Source organism: Lissotriton helveticus, chromosome 5_1, assembly GCF_964261635.1.
Source record: "Lissotriton helveticus chromosome 5_1, aLisHel1.1, whole genome shotgun sequence".
In the NCBI taxonomy this organism is placed as follows: domain Eukaryota; kingdom Metazoa; phylum Chordata; class Amphibia; order Caudata; family Salamandridae; genus Lissotriton; species Lissotriton helveticus.
In genome coordinates, this window is record NC_136065.1 from 1,331,331,910 (window position 1) to 1,331,353,811 (window position 21,902).

General features: G+C 46.3%; 1 protein-coding gene across 10 annotated transcripts in view; it reads right to left on the bottom strand.

Moving 5' to 3' along the window:
* Nucleotides 1–21,902, bottom strand: part of NAV1 (neuron navigator 1) — a 678,674-nt gene that overhangs the window by 71,569 nt on the left and 585,203 nt on the right. For 3 of the 10 annotated variants that reach the window (XM_078644177.1, XM_078644182.1, XM_078644184.1), the window contains 6 exons: nucleotides 21,390–21,413; nucleotides 21,214–21,291; nucleotides 19,252–19,272; nucleotides 9,717–9,800; nucleotides 7,263–7,374; nucleotides 3,758–3,879 (listed from right to left, as the gene is read on the bottom strand). In XM_078644177.1, coding sequence (XP_078500303.1) covers nucleotides 3,758–3,879; nucleotides 7,263–7,374; nucleotides 9,717–9,800; nucleotides 19,252–19,272; nucleotides 21,214–21,291; nucleotides 21,390–21,413 — 441 coding nt within the window. The remainder of the gene's footprint in view (nucleotides 1–3,757; nucleotides 3,880–7,262; nucleotides 7,375–9,716; nucleotides 9,801–19,251; nucleotides 19,273–21,213; nucleotides 21,292–21,389; nucleotides 21,414–21,902) is intronic. The other 7 variants (XM_078644181.1, XM_078644183.1, XM_078644187.1 and 4 more) reach the window with 3 other exon arrangements.

Below are 21,902 nucleotides of genomic sequence, written 5' to 3' on the forward strand. Positions count from 1 at the left end.
ATGATGCAGGAAAAACTCCATGTGCTCTGACATAGTTTTCCACAGCAATAAGTTGTGACTATGCACGACTCAATGGTGAACTGAAACAGTTGTGTGCCATAATTAAGGGACTTAAATACACTTGCAGATCTCTCCGATTGCAACAATTTGAAGCTACTGCCCACAGAAGAATGTATTCCATAAGGATGGAGGACAGGGGAACTCCTCTAGCCCTTTAAGGTAGCATAGTTTGGATGGCACAACAATTTAGCCCTAGATCACACAAGCAAGGCAAGTCCTCTATTCTAAATTGGTTGATAAGCTTCCCATGGCATAAAGTGCTTGTTGAGAAAGAGACTGGAGTTCATGCAACTGGGACTAGCAAATTCACAGGGACAAATGGGCCCAAAAGTGTGTTTGAGGTTATATGCCTTGATGTCCTAGAGTCCGTCCTACAATGGCTCTGCAAACTAGGCCAAGTACAACCCTTTCCTCATCTGACTTGGAGTATCAGAGGCAAGAAGTCACAGCCTTCTCAATGAGGTAGCGTGAGGGCAGGAGCTCAGGCCTCAACAGTGAAACAACATGCACAATAACTTTAATGTGTAGCCCATTGCTTATCCTTTTGAAAAAGAAAGTAGTTTTAATCACACAGCAGTACTCGATAATACAAAATTCAATTTCAAATCAAGTGCAATGAGGATTCCCTTATGGGCACTAACCTCCTGTCTCTTCACTCCATGCCCACGACCCAGCGGACACTGGTTAATATTGTCTCAGAGCAAGCTTTGGAGTAGCATGAAGAAGGCACAAATGCAGATTACATTTCCCCACAGGCCAAATGCAGAATCAGTTCATTGTTTACTCCTATTGTTACCACCATTATTGTAGAAGGTAAAAACAGCCTGTAGTCCTCGCTCTAACCTTTGTGTGGCCGCAGTGGTTCGGTATGGTTGTGTACAGGGGCCCTTGGTAGTCACGTGTGTTCCCAGCAGTGGCTGCTAGGGAGTTTGGGAGCAGCTTGTATCTTCAGCAGACATGGCCTCTCTGGGATTGTCAAATGTTGCTTGGTGGGCTCGAGTCCTGTTGTGTGTGCACCGTCAGCAGTTGCAGCCCGCTTTTGTGTCAAAGTGGACACACAGCAAGGCAGCTGCAGTCCAACTCAGGCCAACGCACACAGGCAGATTCAGCCCACCTGGGCCAATATACATAACAAAAAAATATGCTGCCCAAGCCGGGGCTGATACACATGGCAGACAGCTGAAGCCCCAACATTGGCCCACCAAAATGGGAAGTTAGATGCAGAACACCTTGCTCCTACACACTCATAGCAGGCAGTTGCCGCCATGATCAGTTCCACTATACATGGTAGTGTAGATGTAGCTTGCGTCAGGCAGAAGTTGCATGCATGCAGTCTTTCACGGTTCATGCCAGGGACCACGAAGATAGATCAGAAAACCCTATGCAGCACAGGTCACTTCTGTCTTTGCACTCTCAGGTAGTTTAGTATGGGTGTTACGAAGTCTAGGAAAATGCTGGGCTTCTCCTCCTAGAAGCCTCTCCTCCGGCAGGGCCAGGCAGACGCCTCTCTTATCTTAGCGCTTCTAGGTACGAGGCAAACCCTCAACTCATCCAGCAAACTTCAACTGATGTCCTTTCCCCTCTAGGACCCTGGATGTCAGGCTGACAGAAGTCCTGGTCACACAGCAAACTCTTTGAATACTGTGGCAAGCACCCCATTCCTCAGTGCTTAATTTAAGCTGGTAGTTTCTGGTGCTCGGAACTAGCACTTAATTGGCAGCACCAGCACTTATGACCGTCTGCCACATGGTGTGCTGTTTGTCTGATATAGAGGGAGTACAACAACAGTAGTTAACTAATTCAATATATGTTAAAAAATGACTATTACCAGCCGTTCATGCTATTCTTATAGCTTGGGGGGGCCTGGAATAGTCTCAACTGTCACACTTGTAGGAGTATGACGGTTAGTAGCTAGTTTGGTACTATCATTGGCAGCGCTGGCAGGGGCAATGGGTGGTGTAGGCTGCAGTGGCCTTCTGATGCGAGTCCTAACACTTTATTTTTTACAAATCAAGCACTGCCATTCCATGGTCATGAAGATCCATATACTAGACCAAAGTGGGGTGTTGTGGATCCCAATCATATATACAGTTTCTAGATGGGGATGTGGATCCACTGTCTCATACTTCGGATCCAGTTTGGGGTGGTTCACTTTCAGGTGTCTCTCTGAGGCTTCTCTCCAGGGCAGTGCTTGTATAAAGTGGTGCTTCTCAAAAGGGCTAGCACTGGGAGGGTCTCCAAACTGGAACATCCACAAAATGGGCACAATGAAGCACGAGGTTTCTACAGCTGGCTCTCAGCAGACTCTTTGAAGCAGTAATCCGGGGCTGGCAAAAGGGCAGGCCTGAGCTGAAAAAAACTCCCTCACCCTAAACAGAAGCTGCAGTCCAACCTGGCACCCTTAACATCCACCATGTAGCAGTGCTGGGGAAGGACAAATCAGCAGTTCCTTGTTAATATAGACATCCCAGAGCCCATGCTCCTCACTTCAGTGTCTGGATGTCGACCCTCCAGCCACAGCATTGTAGACAATACACTTCCACTGACTGGGGACACTGTCCTCATCCTCTACCACGTGCATTGCTGGACCAAGAGCACCGAAAATGTACTGCACTCATACTACTCATGCACTCAACATGCACATGGGATGGGAGAGTAAGGTTCAGATTTTCACATTATAGCAGAACTTTTCTCAAGAGACATCAGTAGGCTGCACTCATTAATCCTCTGTCCGCCATGACCCTCCAGGTCACAGGACAAGTCATGGACCTTGCATAGTCAAGGACAGACCTCTTAGTCTGAACACGTTTGATCAGCATGACACCAGGGTCAAAATGAAACTGAGGATACCAGCTAGACATGTGGCTGTGCCCTCAGGCAGTGGTTAATGCACTTAAACCATGCAGGGGACATTCTTGTCCCAGCAGTTTCCCTCACTTATGTTGATTGTTTGCATAGTGCACACTCTGCATGGATAAGTATGATGGATTGGGACTAATTATTGGAAGCCAGGACTTTTGAACCAAAGAAAAAGTCAGAAGTCTATTAAACTTAGGCAGAAAATTAGAAACTAATTTTACATTGCTGTAGCTAAATGCATGATACCTTTCTACTGGAGAGCCACAGCCACATTTTCAATTTCTTCTAGGAATCAGAACTTGGCCGTGTCCCACCATCGAAAGTCTATTTACTATGTAATAATACACTGTAGTTCTACAATCTTTAGGTAAAAAACATTCAGCTTTCCAATATGAGCAGGCACTTCTCTTTTTAATGCAATGTTGGATACCTGACTGGGGACGTGACCTGGCTTGAACTTGCAAACCTACATCATAAGAAGTCTATAAGCACACACTTAATTCAGCTTGAAACTGTACTCTATTTTGCAACAATGCCATTTTTTTTTACTAAACTCCGTGAATCTCAGCAGGTAAGCCAGTACTGGTACTGTTATGGATCCACGTTCTGAAAATGCCACTTTTTGTTTATGCATTTAGAAAGCATGCACGCCTCCCACCACGCTGGCAGTTAAACATGCTCATCTCCTAATTCCACAAGTTTGTTCACCTTTGAAGAGATCAGAGCACTGGCATTTTACAGAACTTTCTTAAAGATTACCAGCCCATTTGTCAACTTTGAAGAGGTTTAAACAAAAACTTGAGATGTTTACAGGGGATGTATCATCAGTCACACTCACCCAGCTCTTCTTTTTCTTCTTCTTGGCGTCAGACTCTTTACTGCTGCCCACACTTGAGTGGCTAGTAATGCTGTTAAGGCTGGAGATGCTGTCCGAGGAATTCTGCCTCCGAATGCGAAGTTCTGAAAGTGGTTAAGGTGAAAAAAAATAATCTGAAGATCTAAGCCAGTCCACAGTTCTCCCGAACACAAAGAAGCACCATGAATACCATGATGGTAAGATGCAATCTAAGCTGATTTATGCATAGGAGCAAGCTGATCAACTACAAATGAACACTGGCCTCTGAAACACAACAAAGAATTCATAGACACATTCTGAGACATCCTCACCACCTCATCTATCAAGCATTAAAACAACATGCTCCCACATCAACCTCATCCTCCACCTCAGTCAACACCCTACAAAGCCAGATCTTGGACCTGGTCTTCTCTAGATTACTTCTCAACTGGACTGATTTCCCTGCTATCACTAGCACTCTGCACAGTGTCCAACCAAAATATCGAAATCTACTCAAATGAGAACAACATTTCTTCAGATGCTTCAACGGCTTTTCAATAGACTACTTAAAGCTCAATCTCGTCACTGTTCCTGCCATAGCCATGTATGACAATTCTAGATTATTTCAACACATTTCTGTTAAACCATGTGAACACCTATGCTCCAACTAAAGCATGCATATGTGAGCCAAAACCATTAACACCCTGGCTCTACAAAGACCTGGCTGCAACAAATGCTCCATCTTCAGACAGGAAGAAAATAGAGCTGCAACAACTTCACGCTACTAAAGTCCCTCTGCTAGACCGAGACATCAGAGACAGCTTGATAAATCAGCCAAAGCCAATTACTATACCTCTATCGTCAATGCAGATTTCAATAGATGCTGAAAAGTTGTCACAAACTGTCAAGCACTGCAATAATCCCCTGCTTGACTCTCCTGTGCAACACTTCAGAGACAATTGCAATGCCATCAATCACTTCAATTAACAAATACAGATGATCCAACAGCATTTTGGGAACACTATGTATTTCTCCTCTGGGCATTCACTTCATCTGAATCTAGAATAAATGTCATAATACAAACCCTATTGCCTCAAAACAACACCTATGAAGGTGATTTATTACCCTAATCCTTCATCAAAGTTTTCTTTGGTGAAGTTAGACTTTGTTGAAGTTATCTCAACCCTACTGACCTCTGTCAATGACTCCCTCACTCAGGCATCATCTCGGAAGCTTTCAACACAGCTCACATCCTCCCACTCCAGACGAAACCCATACTTCATTGGCAAGATATTTTGAAACAGCAGTTTATGTAAAACATCAAGACCATATCAACACCAACCAGCTACTTCCCGACTATCAATCTGGCTTCAAATCACATTGCAGCCCAAATACAGGTTCCTTGCAAATCAGATATGTTGCTCTCATGGCACAGTAACAAGGACAACAGCCTTCTGGCATTATTAGACATTTTAAATGCCTCAACACCATCAACCACCACCCCCTCATCCACACCCTGAATTCTCGGACAGGATTCACAGGAACCACTCTTCACCGGTTTTCCTTCTACCTATCACTGGTTCATTCACATGGGCACCTCTAGGTCCCAGATATTTCCTTGTTACTTGAGGAGTTCCCCATGTTTCCATTTTGACTCCTGTCATCTAAAACATCTACATGGAGCATCCTGGTGGTCTACTAACAGTAAACATTGTCAAAATAAATTCACCAATGCCTCAATGAAACAATGTATTTGAAGGGCTTCTCAGCTTCAGACCTCAATTGCCTAAAATGCTGCTTGCATTTCACCCAGACATGGATGGCAAGCACCCACCAGAAAACTTATCCGACCAAAAGAGAAGCCCTGCTGTTCAACAACATGAAAATGGATGGAATTGACCACCAACTTTCACCCAGCACGGATCTCACTCTCACGGAACACATCACCAAGAAAACTTTGATGGCCTGATATCTATCCGCTCTCTCAACAAAAGAAACTGAAAGCATTTATACCAGAAAGTGACTTCATAACTGCCACACAAGCTGTCACAGTTTCACTTCTGGAGAGTGGTAATGGCTTGTTCCATGAACCCTCCAACTCCATACTGCCCCCCCCAGACATCCTACATTTAGCAGCACCCCTTATTAAAACATGACCTCATTCCTCCCACCCCCACAATCTTCAAAAACAGCTGCATCTACACAGCCATCATGACCATCACCTCTGGCTGACAACTTGACCGTCTCTGGGGGCTCTCGACATCTGCAGCCAGGACACCCCCAGGCATCATGCCTTCTCCATACAAGTATCCTGCATGTGAAGCAATATCTCTGTATGCATCAGCACTGACTCAACCCTTATCCGATTTAGGAAAGAACTTAAGACACCTCTTTAACGAATATCACATCATGATGCAGTAGCAATATATTTTCGCTCTTGGAAACCAGCTATTCCTCCAACCGCACATTGAGTGTGCCTTTGCCTTGGGCTCTTTACAGCACTCCCCTGTTTTTCAGCTGCGTTTGTACTATATAAATTAAACATTCATGCAAATGACAGTTCATGCAATATTTCTTGCTCTCCGCTGTCTGCATGGTGCATTAGCGAATACTATTGTGATGTTGCACATCTTGCCACCCATTATGTTTTTTTGTATTGCCAGGCTACATATTAGTAACGTGAATGCATGCATGGGCCACTTTAACAACCAGAGTGCTGAACCTTAGAGCATCCAGAAGGGGAAGGTAAAGACCGCCTCAATTCTTGCCCAGAGCACGCTCACATGCGGGCTATTGAAAATGGCATTTATATTCACGTAAAATCTAAGGTAACTTCCAAAGTCATCACTAATAATAAACACAAATTCATGGAATTAACCTTTTAATGTCCTGTCATAGACCATAACTCTCAGAGAGTGACAGCTGATAACTCAGTCACATGTTTTTTTTTTAAACAAATGTTATTGAATTTTCGTTCAGAGGTAATACAGTTGTTTCACTTCACCGTTAAATGCACGATGCAATCATACCGCTCGAGCCATAAATGGAAATACAATGAAACATTACATCATCTTTCGGCTAGGCAGTGGTAGCCCTCGCGCTGCCAGCGCGCAGTGCATAGTCTTGTTTGAGTCAGGTGTCCTAATTCCGTTGCCGAATAGCATAGTGCCGCGGGACTCAAGCCACTTAACACACGTTCTTCCTAAACACAGTCGTCTTCCATTCAATAAAGCAGGTAACAAAACATCCAACTCCCCTTCCCTCCCACCCTCCCCGCTAACAGACTCGCACCCATCCCCCCGCAATCCGTCCTCAGTCACATGTGTTGACTTACATGAGGAAAGTTAGTTGAGGAATTTGGAGATAAAGAGAAATGGGCCTCCTGGTCACACACCTCAGAGATTGCTATTAGTGTACAGTATTCCCTACTCACAAGGTACCTGTACGACTGCCCCTGAAATGACGAAAAGAGAAGCAGAGTATGAGAAACAGACAGACATTGACGCACCTCTTGGATTGAGATCTGGAGGGTTTAAAGCTCCTTGGATGACCTCCTGGGCTTCGGTGTTTTTAGTCTTAAGAAATTCAATGGTCTCCCGCAGCTCCACCAGCTCAGAGTCCTGAGGACACAAATATTAAATAAGCAGGCTTTTTTATGACAATAGACTTTAGGTAATAACAGATCAGTGTAAGTGCTTTAACACCCGGCTGCCAACTTACCATAAAGAGGATATTCTTTAATGGCAGTTCAAATCAAACTACACATTGTAAATTCTTCAACTCCCCAGAATCAGGTTCCCAGACCTCACAGCTCTCACACCATAAGACTTTAAAAGAGTGCCTCAACGTTAGATTTATATCCCAGTGAACCTCCCAAAAAGGTCTCGCAAAACAGCAATGTTCTCAACCTAACTAAAAGGAGATTGAATTGAATCGCAGTAGAAGCCCCAGACTGCTGAAAAATGGCACTGCAATACCTTAAACACAAGCTGACATGCTCCAAAATGACATTAACTGTGTAAGCATCTGATCATAGTCGAACCGCAACATACTTTGACACCAGTATCCAAACTGGACATGGGTATTGAGTATTTTAGCATTGACTTTTTGTACCACCACTACCTCCAAATGATTAAACAGCCTCCTAGCACCAGACAAAACAAGCATTCATTATTCTGCTGTACCGATGGGACTGCAGAGTGGTCTTCACAATCAAGAGGAAAAGTACAAATAATTAACATTAGAACACCAAAACTATTAAAACACAAAATAGTGAGAGCTTCAGGGTCTGTCGAGGGACATGTGTTGACATGTCCCTCGACAGACCCTGAAGCTGTCGCGGTTTTGCGTTAATCTGTTGATTAAACTGCCGCTTGAGGAATATCAGCAATTATGATAAGGAAGGTGTGAGGGCTAAGTGGCAACAATGCAAACGTGCGGGATACGACCGCCTGTTTATTTGCAGGAGTTCATGCTATTCCCATCCTGGAAACACTAAACATAGATGTTGGAGTATGGGAGTTTCCGAAGGTGAGGAATAGGTATAATACCTCCCCATATTTCATGTAGGTGTAGCAAGAGGGAGGTTTCCTCATGGGAAAATATGCTTCCTCTGTACCATAAAAGCAATAAAATAATATGTAGTAATGCACATATGCATTAAATACGCCTACGGACTACTTTTTAAAGGAGTAAGCAGAGAAAAGTAATACCTGGGAAACCCTGGGCTTGCACAGATTCTCAGGACTCTTACCAGCGACTTATTGGACAACTCAAGTGTAAATCTACAGGGACTAGATTTTTTACTTTTCCCCAAAACTTTGTGAATCAACTACTTCGTTAATTAAAAGTAACTCTTAAAATTGATGAACAGTAAATGTATTTGAAACAGAATTAACAATGTACTACTGTACAAAATAGGGAAAATAGAGAAAAATCGCAAAGTGTAATTCATTTCATTTATTGGATACTTATAGTATCGTGCTTAGCTCTTTTTTTAGACTCTTTTTTAGATTCAGAGTCTTTCAAAGCAAAACAAAAAAAAAAAGATCATGTCCCATTTAGGACTTATGATTTATTTTTGCTTTGAAAGACTCGGAATCTAAAAAAAGTTTAAAAAAAAAGAGTCTAAAAAAGAGCTAAGCATGATACTATAAGTATGAAATTAACGGAATTATTTACACACACTTTGCGATTTTTCTCTACTTGCCCAGGCATATCTCGAAGTCTTGCAAAAAGTAATGGGGAATGGGTTGCCCCATGCCAAGGACAAGTAACCTTCACCAAATATGCTCTATTGAATGCAGTCATGCCAAAGATCTGGATCCGTTTTCCCCTCTTGTTCTCTATAATATACAAACTGCATTACTTATCACACCAATATAAGTCTATATGATGTAGTTTAATTCATTCTAAGTTTGTAAAATATATTATTACGTTTGGTTTCTGGTACTCTAGACATAGTTGTGTTTCAAATACATTGGTCACACCTGTGAATAAAGGTGTTTGAAACCAATGGGAAGCTGGGATTTCTACACATAAAAGCTAAAAGAAAAAGGATGAGCATGTGAATACGGACCCAATAATGCCATCTTGGTGTGCCCAGACATTTCTAAAGCACTTGGCCTAGGGTCAGTATTAACCACATTACCCTGACGTTATACGATTAGAAAAAGCATATAATACACATGTAGAAACACTAAGTAGTCTCAATTTTAAACTAAAACAGTTTAGAACAGTCTATGACGGTTTATAGTAAACTGGTGTATTTTTATCACACTTAAAGAATCATTAAGTTCCTGGCCAAAATGTAGGTTTTTGGCAAAATATTTATTCTGAAAATAACTCCCTAGCACATGCTACAAACTGAAGATTCGCAAGGGAATGAGATCTTGAAATGATATTGACGCAATACCGTCCTCCACATACCACACCTGCCCACTCCCACCTCTTGAGCACTGACCTTCTCCTCTGCGGTGTCTGCAAGCTGCCGGAGCCGGGATGTCATATTCACGAGGGACTGCTCGAAGGCTGCAACCAAGTTTGCCTAAAAAAGAGCGAAGCGCCATTGGATATGCCCTCTAAGGTACAAATGTACATTAACCAAACAACCGCTTTTGGGTGCAATAATTTGGCACCTACACAACTAACCAATAATTTGATGTGCAGATTAACAAGGCAATATTACAGTGTACACGTTAACGACTCAATAACCCTGTGTTTACTAGAACTAGCCTTCGAAGCAATTGCATTGCATTTCCTATTAACTATGCAAGAACTCACTGCTTATTGAGTAGTAACAAGAGAGTGTGCTTTAATCAGGCAAACACGGTGAGGTGCTCATGTGTTTGGTAGTATTACAACTAATACATTACGTAGGCCAAACACCCCTGCTTATCAATGAGGCAGTTACATGTTGCATTCATTAAACTGGTAGAGTTTGGGGCCTTATCTTCTCTCTTGCACCTTTGTGTAAATGTCCATTTTATATGTCTTGCTACAAAGCCTTCCAGAGAGCTGTCTAGAGAGGACTTCCTGCTCCAGCAGACATAACTTGAAGCCCTTTAACATGAAGAAGCCACCCGTTAGTAAGTACCTGCCCAGTTCCTGGGTCAAAGGTGCTCAGTGTGCATCACCACGCAGGCGTTACAATGGCATGTGCATTTTCAAAAGCCTCAACACACGATGAGAAGTTCTGTATCTGTGCTTATTTACAGCCTTCTGCATTTCACATCTGGCATGTGCAGACCTACAAGTTGCACTAACACCGCCACAGATATCCTGTATGTATGTTCTCAAGCTATTCAGGCGTGCCACAGTGTTACCTCTTGTATATAACACAGAGGATCAGACGAGAGAGGAAGCTACTGTGAGAAAGTGCCCTCTTTCTTGCATGGTATGCCCCCACTTTTTGCTGAATTGCTGATGTGCTTTGACGGAGTGTGCCCTGGGCTCCTGCCAATCAGGTACCCAGGGCCTGCGTTCCTTCCCTAAAACAGCATTGAAGCCTAAAACCCAATTAGCATCTCTGGCCACATGTCAGCCCCTGGTAAATGGTACCATAGGTACTGTGAGAAGTTGGCCTGATGTGCAGTGTTCACTATTCTAGTGATCACTATATATCAGTCCAAACAACCCTTATTGATGATTGGTTGTAAGTCAACCTTATAGACCAGCTATCCTAGTAGCATGGATACGAGCAGTCTAAGGCTAAGACTCTAGAGGGCGTGTTAAGCCAGCTGTTTTACCATCACATTACCCCTTGAACACCCAGTGAAAGGACACCACACAAGTGTTATGAAAATAAACAATGTATTTATTAGAATCACAACAACCCTGTACTCTTTATGAGGACAGGGTGCTAGGCACACAACAAAACTCTTACGAAAATACTTAAGTTAGCACAGTATACACAAATGCCCGAGGGGCACGAAAAACCATATACTCTAGAAGTGGAATGCGAAATTACTAGCAGGTAAGTACAGTACTAATAGGCTTTGGAATCGCTAGGACTTGACTATGGAATCGTTAGATTACTTCTAGGAGGCCTAGGGGACTCGGGTGCAGAGTGTGCACTCTCACGCGGGATGCGGGACAAAGTCTATGGAAGCTAGTAAAGTTAAAGTTAGTGTTTACGGGCGAACCCGACCTGGTAGGAAGAAAACGACAGTGGATCCTGACCCTTGGATAGTGAGGCTATGCTGGGGCACCGAAATGCCGAAGTTACCTAGCCCAGGGGCTGCAGCTGCATATGTCTCAAAAGACGTCGGGAATCCTCGTTGCCGGACCAGGAGCCTGGGAGAAAGATGCTGGCAGGCGACCAGTGAAGATAGTTTGAAGTGATCCAAGCCTGGATCTGGAAGATGGATGACACCTGAAAGCAGAAGGGACCAAGTTCGTGACTACTAGCCAGTAGTCAATGGGCACCAGGAGGGCACCGGATGGTAGTCACCTCGACTAGGTGAGTGGGCGACGCTGGGCTCTGCAGATCTCACGGACCAGGAGGCGTTGTCGGCGACCAGGATGGAGAGCGAGCTGTCCCACGATGGATGAAGCTGTCGGCGTCGAAGAACCCAGGATTGGGCAACAAAGCCTTGGCTAATTCAAGCCCATGCAGTGGACTCAAAATGGCGTCTGGAGTGGACCAGGAGGGTCCGGGGTGCTCCTCTTCTGGAAGGGAGCAAGAGCCAGTCTGGAGCAACCAGACTAGCAGCAGTGATGTCGTCGGGCGTCGTTCAGAAGGCCACAAGCCAGCGGGCTAGTAGCCAAACAATGCGGTGAGCAGCAAAAAGCAGAAGGGCCCCACGCCGATCGTGGAGATGCTGGGGGGCTGCTCTTCGGTGCTGGAGCTGCTCAGGGTCGGGGCTTCTCGGACCCCAAAGCACTCGCCAGGAAATTACTCGGCGGGCTTGCTGTGTAGAAGTCGTGCAGTCTTGGCAATAGTCGGTCCCTTGAGGTCTCGTCGCACTCACGGTTCTCAGCTTGGCTGTAGAGGTGAGTAGAGGTCGGAGGTGCCAGGGAAGCCAGGTCTTGTCGAGCTGGGCAGTCAGATTCCGGAGGAAGGACTTACAGCAGACCGCAGTGTTCTTGCGATGGTGCCTGCGGATGCAGGGTGACTACTCCTTAGTCACAAGGGAGAATCTTGAAGAAGGAAATCTTGAAGTCCTTTCGCAGAAAGTCATATCTTGATTCCAAAGATGATCTAATTTGGAAGGGGGCCTGCTCCTACCTTTATCTGGGAAAAGGGGGCTGGCACGCGACTAAGTCCTGCCCTATGGGTGGGACCAGGAGGGGGGTGGTTACACCCACTTCCTTGGCGGGCTTTTCCCCAGCTCAGGGTCTGGAGAGTCCCTGGAACTGGTTCAAGCCGGCCTATGCATAGTGAGCACCGGGGTGCCACTTGCAGTCACCTTCCTCTGAAGCCCTGCCTACCTAGGATACACAAAATCCTGTCTGGGACGGTGCTGGCACCGCCCCTGGCAGGAAACCTTTTGTCCTTATCTCCTGCTCTGGGAGGACTCCCAGCAGCAGGAGGGCAGACTTGTGTCTCGGTGGCAGCATCCATTTTGTGGAGCTGAGGCTCTGTTGGACTTTAACCGGGGTTAGGGGTTACATACATGTCGTGCCCCTCTAGAAGGGTGGAATGCTAACCCCGTCGCCAGAATTGGCGAGGGGTTAGTATTCCAATTCGTATGACACCTTACTCGACATGTTTTGATAAAGCGATACCAGAGTTGGCATATAACCGCGAGGATTATAATGCACTTAAGAGTATATGGTATGCGATATCATGGAAACGGCTAAGGGATGGATCCAAGCACTCTGCCTTCAGGATTGTCAAGGCCTGCCATAGGAGTGACTGATAGGAGATCTGTGTGTCCATTTTTAGGGTTAGATATAGGTGTACTATATCTAAAGCAAAGGGGTGATTACACCACCTTGCCACAGCTGTCAAGCAGCCAGTTGTGTCAGATTTTGGATGGCTAGCCAGGGGTGGCATAATACATGCTGCAGCCCCTGGTAGCCCTGGGTACACCTATGCCCTGGGTACCTAAGGTACACTGTACAGGGACTGACAAGGTGACTCAGTATCCAATTAGATATGTACCTAAGGTACATGGAATCCATTTTACAGAGAGGGCAGTAGGCCTGGGGTCCTGAATAGCAGGGCCCCAGGTCAACTAAGTCAGAAAACCAGCAAAACACCAGGCAAAAAGTTGGGGGCAACCATAGTCAGGGATCTACCTTCCTACAGGTACCCAGTGCACTGTGACCAGATAAGGCCCCTAAGGGCTGCAGCACTTCTTGTGCCACCCACACACAGTCTTTGCAGGCTGAGTGTCTTGGTGCAGGACAAAACAGTCGACATGGCACACATCCCTGTGTGCCATGCCCACAAACCACTGCCCTGGCATACAGTCACCCCTCTAAGCTGGGTGCCATATGCCAGTGGTGAGGGTACAAGTGCATGAGCCCTGTATCCTTACAGTGCCCAAATCTATTCCTGGGCCCTGTAAGTTCAGTGTTGCCATTAAGAGTATATGGTGCGGGGAGTTTGTCATTACGAACTCCACAGCACCATGATGGCTACACTGAAGACTGAGAAGTTTGGTATCAAACTCCTCAGCACATTAAACCGGCAGGGATGACAGTGTGGGATTTAATGTAAAATGTACCACAGAGGGCATCTTAGAGATGCCCCCTTGAAACTTAACCAACTTCCAGTGACCTGACTGAATGGCTGCGCAGGCTGCCACCACCAGACATGTTTCTGGACCCCTAGTTCGAGAGCCTGCTGCTCTCGGGGGCATGAAACAATGCACATCCTCTCCCCCCGCCCATCCCACTAACCCATCCCACTAACCCCCCATGCCCCCCCCCCACCCCGGGTTCATGAAGGAGAAGCTTAAAAGGCATGCCACCTTTGTAAGCCTCTCCAGATCATTTGCTGCGTTCAGCAACTGGTCCCTGTGAGAAAGTGGCTTTATATATACTGGACCAGAATGAGGTACAGGGTGTATAGAGTCCACAAACCCCAGAGGTATAACAGAGGTTAAAGTCAGGACTGACCTTACTCTCAAAAGTGGTAGCCTGGTCGAGCAGTAAGGCAGTACCAGAGGACAGTGTAAAGCATTTGTTTTACACACTCAGTCAGCAAAGGATTTCACACACTCAAAAGACTGAACTCCAGGCCAATTGTTCTATCAAAAGATATAGCGGTTTTATTTTTTAGAACCAACAGGCATAAAAATATACTATTCTCAATATGAGTACTCTCATGTAATTACGTTGCCAGGAAGCAATAAAGTTTGTGCACACAATAGATACAGGGGTTGCAGAAGGCAACACAATTCTAGACACTTTAGCATTGAGCTCAATGGGTTTTCAACATACAAGGACAGTTGATTACTATACAGATTACTTTAGTAGTTCCAGGACTAGATCCTATTTTCAGTCCTGGGGTCTAAACTGAAACCAATTTAGTAAAAACGTTTTAGTTACTGTAGTGAATTCTCATGAATTAAAAGCGGTTTTAAAAGTTCACAGTTAGAAACTTTTCAATGTAAATCTGACAATGTTATCCAATGGGAGAAAATTCAGGTTGCAGGAAAGTACTCTCGTTACTTTTGTAATCCAGTACTGGGCTCCTAAATCCAGCACTGGGGTCTCAACTTAAAACAGGTAGGTAACTGTGTTTCAGTATTATGTATGGTTTTTAAAGAATATTTCAAGTTTTCAAAATTAGACACTTCGAAGAAATTTCATAGAAAAACAGACAAAGGATTCCTATGGAGAAAATACAGTTTACTAGTAAACCAGGTAAGGATTACTTTGGCGGCTCAGTACTGGGCTACAAGGTACAGTACTTGCTTCTCCCCTGATCACAGGTGAGTACTTCGGAATTCGGGTGATTTTATATGAATATTTTTAGTTTCCAAAACTTCACACTTAGAAGATTTTTTGAGTCAAACCAGTCAATGTTATCCAATGGCAGGTAAGTGAGTTATCGGTTTCCAGGCGAGTACTTGGCTGGTGAAGTTAGGGTTCTAGGCATAGACTCAGGGGTATCCCAGGGTCAGGTAAGTACAGTTGGTTCACCCCTAGCGGCACAGGGGCGGCCGGGTGCAGAGGTTGTTAGGCCCAATGTTATCCAATGAGGGAAAGGGGGCCTCTGGTTGGTGGCTGCTGGCTAGCAGGCCACGCGGCTGTGGGAGCTGGGCTCCTGATCACTTGCTCAGGGCAAATGGGAAAGTAGGATAGGGTACGGTTGCACTGCCAGGGGTACTCGGGTGGCTGGGTGCAGGGTGCTTTTGAGCCGTCGGGCGCTCAATGTTATTCAATGAGGAACTTGAAAAAGGAACAAAGGCTGCAGGCTCCGGACGAAGGATCTTCTGGAGCGACCAACACTTCGAGGGGTAAGTTGGGATCTTGGAGGATAGGCACCGCACCCAGGAGTTGGGCACAGGGGGCCATGGGGCGCCGGGTGCAGGGGTGTCTTTTGAGATCGGGAAATCTTACCCCCTGCTGGTCGCGGTCGGAGGGGTCCTCTGTCCTGAGGCTGCAGGCGTCGTCGGGATCGTCGAGTAGGGTCTTTGGGTACTGGACTTCGGGTCCCAGTCACCGGGGGGGGGGCGTCCTCGTGGTCCTGGATCACTCGGGCATGGGTCGGGCTCGGCGGGTGCAGAGTGGGTTGGTCCGGAGCTTCCTGGCTGGCACCAGGGGTTTTGCTGCAGCAGAGCCTCTGCGGATGGGAGTCCCAGGCTTTAAGAGGGTCAAGGCAGGCAGGTCCTCTGGGTGTTCCAAAGTTGCTGTCCGCAGGAGTCGCCGGGATTAGGCAGGAGCAGGTTCCAGGATCGAAAGGCCGGTAGGGCTGGGGCCAAGTCAGTTGTTGTCGTCCTGTTAGCAGCTGCACGGCGGGTCTTCTTCTTGATCTTCTTTCTTCTTTTCTTATCGGGATCTAAGGAAGGAAGGTTCAGGAAACCCCTAAATACTGAATTTAGGGGCGATACAGGTAGGGCAAGGACAGGGACCAATAGGTCCCTGTCCTGGGGTGGGTACACCCCCTTGCCTGCTCCTCTCCTGTGGGAGGGGGGCAGGAGCCTAGCTGTGATTGGGCAGGGCTCCCCATCTACAAAATGGGTGGAGTCCAGGGCCGTGCTTCACCTCGTCTCCCCCACCTGAGGGGTGGGGTTGGCACAGGCTGTCACACCCTCCTTCGTGACGTAGTTTTTCCCGCCAGTCTTCCCGCCAGAGTGAGGGTCAGGACTGGTGGGGGCCAGTTGCTGGGTACAGCAAATGGTCTCAAGAAGCTCACAGAGGCGGCATGCTTTTGAAGCTTCCCCCTGCCCATCCTTGGGAAGAAGAACTAGCACATCGCCCAGGATATGCATAGTTGCAGGCCCAGGAGAGCGGGGGGCTCTCCACCCAGGGGTCCAGCAACATGTCTGCTGTGTGGCAGCCAGACATGGATTGTAGGTTAGGGTTTCAGGGGGCATCTCTAAGATGCCCTCTGGTGCGTTTTACTTTAAATCCCACACTGGCATCAGTGCAGGTTTAATGTGCTGAGAAGTTTGGTACTAAATTTGTCAGTCTTCAGTGTAGCCATTATGGTGCTGTGGAGTTCGTAATGACAACCTCCCAGCACCATATACTCTTAATGGCATCACTGCACTTACAGTGCCCAGGAATGGTCCTTGGTTCTATAGGGGCACAGGGCTCCTGCACCTGTGCCCACACCTCTGGCATAGGGCCCCCAGCCAGAGGGGTGACTGAAGTATGCCAGGGCAGTGGCTTCTGTGGGCATGGCTCACAGGTATGTGTCCCGTGTCGACTCTTTGTTTAGTTCTGTACTTAGGCACTCAGCCTGCAAAGGCAGTGTGTGGGTGCCAGGGTACAGGGCCCCTGAGGGTGGCACAATAGGTGCTGCAGGCCTAAGGGGTCTTCTCTGGAGACTATGCCCTGGGTACCTAGGGTACCATTTACTAGGGGCTGACAGGTGGCCAGAGATGACAATTGGGTTTTTAGTTTCAACACATTTTAGGGAAGGAACACAGGCCTTGGGTACCTGGTTGGCAGGAACCCAGGGCACACTAAGTCAAAGTATATCAGCAGTTCAGAAAAAAGTGGGGGAATACCAATGCAAGAAAGATGGCACTTTCTCACAGTCCCCACTGGTTATACCTCCCACATTGGTCAAGAGAACCGGTGGGAAAAACAAGTGAGGAAGCGAGGTGTGCCCACCTCTGCCAACGCCACCCTTAAGGGGGGGGAGGTGAGGTAAAGCACAACCTTGAGTCCCCGCCATCTTGAGGATGGGGGGACCCAGCCAACCAGGGACAGGCTCCTGTCCCCCTCCCACTGGAGAGTGGCAAAAAAGGGGGTGTACCCACTCCGGGGAAGGGACCCGTTGGTCCCTGCCCTTTACCTACCTGTATCGCCCCTAAAATTAGTATTTAGGGGCACCCTGAACATTCCTTCCTCCGATCCAGCAACGAGGCGAAGAGAAGAAGAAGGGCGAGAAGCTGTGCAGAGCCAACGTGAGGACAACACCCACTGACTTGGCCCCAGCCCTACAGGCCTGTCTCCCCTTGAACCTGCTCCTGCGAAACCCCGGCGTGTCCAGCAGCCAGCAACCTCACAAAGGCCGGAGGACCTGCCTGCCTTCACTTTCAAGACTGTTTCTCCCGTAAACACCTGACGCATTTAACCAGCAGCTTCTGGTGCCAGCCAGAAACTGAAAATCCAGCCCACTCTGCACCCGCAGAACCTGGTTCGAGCTAGAGTGGAAAAACATAAAGAGGAGGTCCCCCTGGCAATCCTGACCCGAGATCCTGCAACCCCTGAACTGCCTCAAGCCTCCAGATGACGCCTGCAGCCTCAATCCGGAAGACCCCACCTACTGCGGCGACCAGAGCGGGTAAGAAAATCCAACGTCCCAAGGAACCCCTGCACCCAATGCCCCACGGCCTTGTGTGCCCAACCCAGTGGTGCCTAACCAACCCTCTACATCCCAACTTACCCCTCGAAGTGGTGGTCGCTCCTGGAATATCGTCATCCCCGAGCCTGCAGTGTTTCTTTGTCCCAGAGAATTTCCATTGAAATCAACAGGCCATCGACCTCAAACCAGCCCCCTGCACCCGGCTGCCCGAGTGCCGCTGAGGGGGCACCTTTGGTACTACTTTGGTCCTTAACTTGCCCTGAACTAAACCCGAGGAGGTATGCTCCCACAACCCGTGACCTGCTTGCCAGCCACCACAAACTGGACTCCCCCTATCCCCCTTTGGATAACATTGGGCCTCAACACTTTGCACCCGGGCGCCCTAGTGCAGCTGAGGGTGCAACAACAGTGCATCACTGACCCTGGGAGACCCTGGAGTCTAATCCCAGAACCCTGGCTCCAATGACCGAATACTTACCTCGAAACGGATTACCTGTTTTTCCTCATAGGATAACATTGATACTTTTTCTCCCCAAAAATTTCGAAGTGTCGACTTTTGAAAACTAAGAATATTCTTTATAAATCGCACACATAACCTAACCGAATTTTCTCAATTGTTTGCAGGAAAGGTTCCAGTGCTGAATCTAGGTACCCAGCACGGAGTATGAAAAGTAACGTAGAAGTAACTTACCTGTGAATGGAATTTCCTTCCATAGGATAACATTGGTGGTTCTTTGTGAAAAAGTTTCTAAGTGTCAACTTTTGAAATACAAGAATATTCTTTAAAAACCATACATCTAACTAAAACGCATTTTCTCAACTGTTTTCAGGAAATGCCCAGGTGCTGAATCTAGGATCCAGCACTGTGTTAGTAAAAGTAATCTGAAAAGTAATTTAATTGCATTTTACTGAAAAAGCCTATTGATTACTATGTACTGAGTCCACTAAGTTTGTGCATTGCATGGCAGCCCCTGTAAACTCGAATTGGTACAAAGTCCTACTGTATTTCGAAAGTATTCAACAACAGCATTTCATATCTGAAAAGTAATGTAATGCTCACCTGTGCCTGGCTTGCTTGGTTCTAAAAATAAACAACAGTATATTTTTTTTTATACAACAACAATTGGCCTAGAGTACAGTTCTTAAGTGTGTGAATTAATTTGCTGACTGAGTGGGTACATCAAATGCTTAACACTGTCCTCTGATACTGTCTTACTGCTCGACCAAGCTACCACTTTGGAGAGTAAGGATCTAACTTTAACCTCTGCCAAACCTCTGGAGACCCTTTTACTCAATACACACTGTACCTCACTTTGGTGCAGTATATATAGACTCATCAACAGAACCTGCTTATGCCTCTGAATAAACATCATGAGCATACCCACAACCTATTCTTGGTTAAACTACGTATGCACTAGCTCATCAATGCTGGACACGCTGGGTACTCCTATCCCTTGCCTAAAATTCTCAAATTCTCACTCTGTGAGTATGCCAGACAGACGCTAACGAAGCAACGGCTGACGAAGAGCAACCGTAATAAGTACACTGGGGTATTGTGGAAGCGTACACAAACCCTGGGAAGATGGCTGCTGGTATGCTATGTGGGGGCAACCACCGGGTACATGATTGCATTCACAGTGTGACGAGGATTGACCCCTAGCCCTGAAGAAATTGCTGTAAAGTATTAAAAGAAAATGAAACATGTTGGCTTCTCATAACAAACTGATGAGGCACAACAGTAGGTCTTGTTTTTGATGTGAGCAAACGTACAGCAGTGATTAAAAATTGGAAACAGTGCCAGTGACTGTTTAGCCAATTTTTACATTGTAGGACCAAGAAAAACTTTCTTCCATTGCTCTTATAGTAGGGGGTCTGGGTTGATAGGCACACAAATACATTTAGGGGTGCTTATTTTGCTGTTTTACACACTTCCATTTCAATCTAGATGTGCACATCTTTTCGCATATATTTTTTGCGGTGTGGAGGCTTTCAATGATGATAATCAGAGCACACTGGTGAGAACCTATCAGTAGTTCCCTTGGTGGTGTTTCCGTGAGGTGCCACCACATCCTTCACACATTTTTTGTTGGACATGATATGAACATTTTGGGGGTGGGAAAACACACAATTCAACTTCCAGATGAGATAGACACATTTGAGGATTTTAAGCAAGGGATAGGAGTACCCAGTGTGTACAGCATTGATGAGCTAGTACATAAGTAGTTTAACCAAGAATAGGTTGCGGGTATGCTCATGATGTTTATCTCGAGGCATAAGCAGGTTCTGTTGATGAGTGTTTTGAGTGGAGGGCGACCTGCGTTATTTCCCTCTGTAGCTCCTTTTGTGAAGGGCAGTATATATAGAGTCAGTTTCTTACAGCTACTGCATCTGGATGGATTAAATTGTAGGCCCAGGTTATAAACTTCTAGCATCTAGACACAAATTTGTTTGGGGCCAAGTATCGACCTCAGATGGAGCTATTGCCTTCTGCTGTTTGTAAATATCATATCTTAACTGTACCCCTAGAACTATATGCAAATAAAGACATGTTTATTTTAGAAGAGACATCTGTGACTTCGCTTCCAGTTAATTGTGCTGTTTATTGTTTCATTCTGCGTCACTTCCTTAAATAAGCATTTACTTATCAGTTTCTGTACTCCTGCAGGGTACGCTGTGCCAAAAGGAAGTAAGGTGGTTATTCAGCTGGCCTGCGCCAGTACTTGTGGCCGTGGCACACCAGCTGTGAACGTGGCTCAAATTGCACACATTCTATGGTAAAATAGGCAAGATCAAGCGAGTCATAAGCTATTCAATAGCGAGGCGGATCAGGGAGCTTTTCAGTCATGGGCCTAGATGGACCATGATATTGAAATAGGACTATATCTGTGCTGCCCCTTCTCATGCTCAAGAATGGCCAAAACCCAGTACTGTGACACGCACTTGTACGCAGACACCCAAACATGTAGAGGCCCTCACTATGGGGTGCACAAAGCCAGCACCAAATTCAGAATTGATGACTTACGTTTGCCGACAGCTGCGTGGTCAGTGTGGCTACCTTCTCCTGAGAGTTCTCCAGTTCTCGACGCAGTTTACGGATTTGCTATGGAGTAAACAAGACAAAAGTGAACAAACCATTTCTCATGCCAGCTTTCCCATGGACAAGTGTGCACAAGGAATTCATGAAATAAGTTACACTACCTCAGACTGCATCCTCTCCTCCGCCTGAGAGAAAGCAACATGCAAAGAGAAGAAAGAGAAAAGGAAAGCTTAAAGATGGGCTTAAACCAGTGGTGTACTTGGTGCAAATGATTCAAGAGCAGGTACTGGCACTGTGGCCAGGAGCAAAAAAGACTGCGGGTCTCCATTAATGGAAGCTGGATTCAGTAGCTCCTCTACCCACCTGCATGCATTTATGATCACACAGTCTATTTCTATTCTTCTTACTTTCGTTTTCCTTCTGGCTCCCTCCCTGTTTTCACTCTTCTGGTAGGATTATTGAGCAGGCCTGAAAAACTGGGCCCATCACCACCAAAGATGTTTACCAATCCAGAAAAGCAATTGCTGGTAGAAGTGGCCAACATACTTCAGCGTTACTAGGCCTCCACTATGTACCTGCAGCAGCATGAGGGCGGGTCTGTAGTGACCGCACTGGAGGAGGATTAGGTTTGTTAGTACAATGTTGTGATCCACAAAGGTGCATGCCACCAGCTG